The sequence below is a fragment of the Ailuropoda melanoleuca genome, unplaced genomic scaffold, assembly GCF_002007445.2.
Source record: "Ailuropoda melanoleuca isolate Jingjing unplaced genomic scaffold, ASM200744v2 unplaced-scaffold9001, whole genome shotgun sequence".
Lineage (NCBI taxonomy): Eukaryota > Metazoa > Chordata > Mammalia > Carnivora > Ursidae > Ailuropoda > Ailuropoda melanoleuca.
Window position 1 is genome coordinate 1,103 of NW_023254439.1, and position 6,454 is coordinate 7,556.

A 6,454-nucleotide genomic window follows, 5' to 3' on the forward strand; every position below is an offset into this window, starting at 1 on the left:
TTCCCTTGGATTTGGCGGACGGTGATGAAGGGTCTACTTGGGGACAGTGGTGGGGACAGCCAATGCGGCGCTGTCTTCTCATTAAACCCAAACAGCCCCTGGGAGCCCAGAGGCCTTCCACCGCTTTACCTTCTTAGAGGTGCTGGTGGGGGGCACCCCGCGGCTCCAGCAGGGAACCGGCCGGCCGGGAGCTGGAAAACAAGGTCAGAGGCTAGTTCGGTGACACTCTGCAGAGAACAGAGAAGTTATGGTACTAAACAAAGGCTGGGGCTTCATTTCAAACTCTCCCCCCAACCCAGACTCCCCAGGGCTTGGTGTTCATGGCATCCCCGCATGGCCTCCCCCCCTCCAGCCAGCAGGCATCACTCGGGGGCTTTGAATTGGTACAAAGTTTACTAGGTCATACAACATGGCTCACAAAAGCAATGGGGAATTCCACTGAGGGTACTGTTTGTTGGTTTTGTTCCTTTTACCCAAATGGAGACAAGACACTTTCCCGCAGAACTGCCCACCTCCCCCCACCCCCAAGACAGACAGAAAGCAAGACTGTCACAACGTGGCTCAGACCAGTTCCACGGACACACGATTCAGTGGCATGGACACATCTCGGTGGGAACCTCGGGACGCCAGACAGCAGTGGGGGCTGGGATGGGAGGAAGCCGCTAAGATGCCCCTGGGAGGAGGAGTCCCGGCAGTGTCTGCTGGTGATAATACATTTCACACGGGGGCTGTGTCCCCAAGGACGGGCTGCAGAGGCCCATAAGGCCTGTCAGATGGCGTGACTTTTCATCTTGGGCCAATAAATAATTTGTCAGACGAATGCAGAAACTGGAAATGGGCGCCACTAAACTTCACACGTGGGGAGAGGACGACCAGGTTGAAATCAGACCATGCAGAGTGGCAGGGCAGGTGAGGAGGGGCCGGAGTGGGGAGGGATTATCGACAGCACACGCTCTATTTTGTACCCTACGTTATGCGCCATTAGTTGGCTTGCGTCCCCTCCCCGCTGCGGCGGTGGCGGGCTCTGGCCCCGGTGGCTCCCGGCCCAGCTCGCTGGGAGGGACGGGGGTGGCCGCCCTTAGAGAGACGTGCCGGAGGGGCAGCAGGCCAGGGGGCCGGTACCCTTAGCTGCTCGTCTCTTCCCGGAGCCGGACGCCCACCGCCGTGATGAGGGCGGCCCCCTTGCCGCTACCGTCTTCGGACAGGAGGAAGGACACGTTACATTTTGGTGACAGTTCCTTCACGGTTTGGTACATGATTCTGGAGAAGCTGAGAAAGACAACACACGGAGGGGGAGGGTGAGTGGAGAACATGAGAAGAGACGCCTGGCCCACGCAAGGACACCTCAGGACCCTGATGACATGGGGCTGCTTGAGAAGGGTTGGGGGGACACCAGATCTGCTGCCCATCCTACAGCCTCAGTTTTCGGCAGGGAGGAAGAGCTGAGAATCCAAATAGAAGAGACTGGACGGTTTATCAGGATCAGGTCAGGAATAACGCACTCAGACACACCCATTCCCGAGCCCGAGGCGTCTGGGGGACTGGATACCAAGAAGGGTGCTAGGGCCTGGGTGTGGCCCAGCACCAGGTCAGTTCAGCTGCGGCCCCCTGAGATCCCCAGCCCGTCACTGTCCATGGCCAACACCTGGCCTCCAAAGCCAAGAGCAGCAGGCCCCGGGAGAGAGAATCCCTCAGTGACCAGTGACTCTAGGTTCCCACGCTGTGTGCTGGCAGTGAGACAGGGCCAGGCTGAAGCAGCTCAGGGCAACGGAGCTCTCAGAGGGGACACTGACATCAGAGCCCTGCTAGAGCCTGGCCCACACCTTCTATCCTAACTCTCCGTCCTGCCTGCGGCCGTCAGCCCGTGAGGAAGAGGACACTTGGCCGCTGAGCACCTGGGCACAGCTTCCAAATGCTGGTGCAGGGATTGGATCCAAGTGCGTATGGCTCCAAAACCTAGCTCCCAGCCACACTAGCGTGCTGCCCCAGGTGACGAAGAGGACAGCTATGAAGGCGGAGAGACAGGAGCAGGTGGGGCAGGGCACTTGGCTCCCTCCCCAGCCGTGGCCACGAGGTAAGCAGCTGATGCCTACGCTGATTTGGGTGAGGCGGCTTTTCAGGAGAGTGACATTATGGCCCAGTTTACCAGGGATGGTCCCGGTGTTAATTATCAGCGGCACTCTCTTCACTGGCAAAAGCACCCCAGCTTAGACAGTAAATAATAGGGTCACTCTATTCATAAGAGCCAAGCTTTGGGATATGTGGTCAATGAAAGGGCAGGTGGGGCCAAATATCCCCCTTCAGCACAGAGTGTCAGACCCTTGCCCATAAGGAGGCCACTCCCCACCCCTCTTCCTGCCTTGCAAGCCTCTTGAGAAACTGATTTAGCAGGTGAACAAGACAAGGCGTCCTCCTCCCTCCGTCCTTCACTCCCTCTCCCCACTCACCAAACACAGCCTCCTGGCCAGGCTGCTGCTACCCAGGCGGATGGGTAAGGGCACACCCACCCTTCCCTCAGACTCTGCCTGACCTAAGGGGGGCTCAGGAGGACTGGGGAGAGGGCCATCTATGCCACTGGTGTGAGCTGAACCAAGTGAAGCCACTCCTCTCCAAGGATCTCAGTTAAACTTCAAAGCAGCTCATCAGCTGGTCCCAGACAAGGCCCAGTCCCTGAACGCACAGCCTTCGGGTCGGCTGTGTCCTGGTAAGGAATTCTCCTGGTGCGACTCACAGCCTGGTGTCCCATAACCCATCAAGGGACCTCAGCAGCCCAGGGCGCCCTGCCCATCCAAGCGGAAGCCCCACTCACTGCGGATGAAGCTTGTAGAGTGTTCCATCCACCCCCACAGTCACGTTGAGGTGGTCCAGCCCTCTGTTCTCTCGGATCTTATCCACCACGGCAGCCATGCCCGCACCACACAGCTGCGCGGCCCTCTTGGACACCACCCCGCACACAGTCTTGACCAGGATACTGTCGTCACAGGTGCTGTTCAGGCCCAGCTGCTGGAGGATGGCCCGGACCTGGAGCAGCGCTAATCGGTCACTGCGGTGGACAAAAGCCAGAAGGCGGGATGAAGTGCGGCCCCGCAGAGCAACCTGGGAGCTGATGCCAGGCGACCAGCCCCAAACCACCGTATTTACCATGAGTAGGATTGTGGGGGCTTCCTTCTGCCAAAACAATGTTTATTAGTTTATTTTTATTAATTTATCTATTTTTTAAGTTGTTATTTTTTTTAAGTAACCTCTACACCCAGCATGGGGCTCGAACTCACAACCCTGAGATCAGGAGCTGCGTGCTCTCCGACCGAGCCGGCCAGGCGCCCAGCTTTCACAACCGTCCTAAAACCAAGGCCGTTTTTGCTTCTGCAGAGCACCCTGCACCCCCTCTCGCAGCTCAGCAGGGACGACGGCAAAGGCAGGGAGGACGCGATCGCTGCGCAAGAGGAAACCGGAGGGAGACAAAGCGACTTGCCGTGGGGCGCACTTCCTGGGAGACCACGCAGCCCGATCCCAGGCTGCCTTTCAGATGAATGTGGGCGGGACTAGACCTACGGCTCTTGGCTCTACGGGACTCGGCGCCCTTCCACACAAGTATCTGTGATGCACCTTTATCCTGAAATGGAGTCCATACGACCTATACACCTGACTCCCAACAAACACACATGAGGCTCCGACGTAAAGAATGAAGGAAAATCATTTACGATAAAATTCTGACTCCAGTTTGTAGCTGCTCAGGGCCTACACTCCAGAGGGGAAAACCCTCACAAATGACAAGTGTCCAGGGGGGTGAGTCCAGGCCCATCACGACCCCGCCCCTGCCAACCACACGGACCTCTAGCAGGCCTGCGGGGCGCCCCTCATCACTCACCTCTCAATCTGGGAAAGGTATTTGGTCTGAAAGATGCCCCGGGTCTTCAGCGTCTCGGAGATCTGCCCTCGGAAGAGGAAGCCCTTCTTGGTGAAGTCGATCAAGATGTTGCGGACGATCTCACCCAGGTACATACCGCTAATCATTTTCTCGTACCTGCAAGAGGAGCACAGGCTGGTGTCTAGGTGAAACCTTTGGTCTCCCGGTAGCCCCGGGCGTTTTTCTGCCCCTGGGGGGCATCACTAGCCTGCACACCCAGCCCTGGGCTCTTCAGCAGAGCAGAGGGAGGCCAGGAAGGGCGGAGGGATCCTTAACCCTCCCCAGGATCAGAAGCGACATCACCGGCGCTCACATCTAACCGCTGGACCAGCTCCCTCCTGCCTTGGCCCAGCAGAACCCTACTCCGGCTCTCCGCTCAAAACTCTCTTCGAAGAGGCCTGTCCTCCTCCCCCCCGACGGGTTTTACCTGCCTCTCTCAGGCTCCCATACACCCTCTGTTGCCCATCACAAGGCACACAGGCACACTGCCTCTCTTGGCCCGGCAGCAGAAGCCTGGAGAGGCTGGAACCTATGTCCCGCTCAGCTTTGAGGCCCAGGGTCTAGCTCGGCCCAGCGCTAGGCTCTCAATCAAGTGCTCAGTAAATATCTGCAGAATAAGCAAACAACTGGTCTGAGTCTTAAGGGGACAAGAAGACAATGAGGGGAAACTTCCCACTAGGTTTCTGGAAGGTTCTGAAAAAGCCCCGAGTACTGGTCAAGCCCCTAGCACGGCGAGGAAGCCCCCCAGGCTGGAGGGTTCAGGCAGCTGATGGGCTAGTGAGGGCGACCTGTTCCTGGGAGTTCTCACTGTGGCCCTCGCCACACTCACGTCTCCGGGGCCCCAGGCTGGGAAGAGTCCACTGGACCCTCCAAAAGATTCCAGGTGTTCCACAGAAAACAAAACATGAGATTGCGCTGTTATTACTGGTTCCCATCCTGTCCTTCTCACACCGTCAAGGACACCAGCTCGGTGGAGTGCCGATGGCACTCTAACCCCTCCCAGCGCCTGCTGCCTCCCTGCCAACCAACGGGGTCCTCGCTTAGAGCCTCTCGCAGGGAACAGGAGCCAGACTCAAGGGATGCCCATCTTTGCTATATTCATTTTATGATTATCATCTGTTTACAATAATACTGGTTTCCCCTTGTTTCTCCCCTGTTAAATTTAAGTCAAAAATAGAAGCTGACTTAGAGAAAACCATTAAGTAAATAACAGCGTAGGTGTATCTGGAAAAGGCAGAGATCTTGAGGGTGGCTGGGGAACAAAGCTTATTTGGGAAGTGCGGTCCCTCCAGTGCTTCTTGCTGCTCCTGGGGACACGGCTTGGACCAACCCATCCCGGTGACGGCAGAGGACGGCCTGAGTCCTGGGAGCCCAAGACAAGGAGTCCTCTGTCTGTCTGCAGGAAGGACAGACACTGCCATCTCAGGCAGGGTGTCTGGGACCCAGGCTCCAAACAGCCATGAGGTGGTGCAGAAGGCTGGGGGACGAGGAACAGAAGCCCCCGCTGGCCACATCTTAAGTCACCATGTCCTCTGACAACTGCAGGTCAAGTGTGTTTTACTTCCACCAAACAAAACAAAAACCTGCTGACCAAGAGGTTTCTATTAGTCTGAGGGGGAAGAAACATAGAGCAGTGGAAAAACCAGAATGTTCCAGAATGAACACGGTCACTGAGGGAAGTGCCGTGGCCGCTGCCACCCTGTCCTCTGGGCAGACTCCTGGGCGGAAGAGGCACCTGGCCAGGACCTCAACCTGGGCCCACGTGTATGATGGCGGGAGGGCCCATCCTCCTGGTTCTCTGCTCTCCTTGAGCCAGAAGCAAAGGTCAGGAGGCAACCTGGGGGACTAGTCTCTAAGCCTCTGTCCGACTCCACTTCTACTAGAAACTTCTATTTTAACAGGCAGAACACAGCCTTCCACCCTCACCATCCTGACTCCCATACATGTCCTCGTCCACCAGGCAGAGTTACCTTTGTTTCCCAGCGTTTAGAGAATATTCATCCACCAGTCTGTCATAGAGTGTTCTGATATCATCTAGACACCCGTTGTCCCCAAAGGCACCCCACTCCATGTTGATACACATGCGCCCGTCATTCCCCTCCAGCATCTCGACATTCTTCATTTCTTCCATGTAGCAGGCATTGCTGCCGGTCCCTGCAACACATGAGGCGGGCAATGAACGGCCGAGCCGCCGGACCTGGGGACTCCACAGAGAGGGGGTACATTTTTGAGACGAATAAAGCAACAGCTTTGCTTTACTACTGTTTTCCAGGAAAACCTTGAAATAGAAAAGGAGTCAACTCAGAGTTAAACTACCCAGAGAGTGTTTGATTCACTTACTTTATACCAGGACATCAATATTGAGAGCCTCGCATGTTTACCTGCCCAGGCAGGGCTCTGTTATTTTAATAGAAGACGGTCTGACAACAAAGAGATATGTCTTCATGGCAAAAGTTTAGGCAATATTCAGATTGGAAGGATATTTCTCATTCTCTCTACAGACATACACACACACAGAGAATTACACACACACAACTGTATACACAC

General features: G+C 56.2%; 1 protein-coding gene across 1 annotated transcript; it reads right to left on the reverse strand.

Annotated features, from left to right (window-relative positions):
* Nucleotides 1-374: 374 nt before the first annotated feature.
* LOC117800909 (hexokinase-1-like) lies at nucleotides 375-6,089 on the reverse strand. The gene is made up of 4 exons (XM_034653451.1): nucleotides 5,878-6,089; nucleotides 3,869-4,024; nucleotides 2,810-3,043; nucleotides 375-1,269 (listed from the first exon to the last, which is right to left on the reverse strand). The coding sequence occupies exons 1-4, from the start codon at nucleotides 6,036-6,038 to the stop codon at nucleotides 1,125-1,127; spliced, it is 696 nt and encodes a 231-aa protein (XP_034509342.1). The 5' UTR covers nucleotides 6,039-6,089; the 3' UTR covers nucleotides 375-1,124.
* Nucleotides 6,090-6,454: the final 365 nt, after the last annotated feature.

Excerpts from the sequence above, each read along its gene's own strand:
- LOC117800909 (XM_034653451.1), bottom strand. The coding sequence starts at position 6,038 with ATGGAAGAAATGAAGAATGTCGAGATGCTGGAGGGGAATGACGGGCGC. Across the intron at positions 3,044-3,868 it reads TACCTTTCCCAGATTGAGAG|TGACCGATTAGCGCTGCTCC; the intron begins GTGAGTGATGAG and ends TGTCCACCGCAG. Across the intron at positions 1,270-2,809 it reads CTCTACAAGCTTCATCCGCA|CTTCTCCAGAATCATGTACC; the intron begins GTGAGTGGGGCT and ends TGTCTTTCTCAG.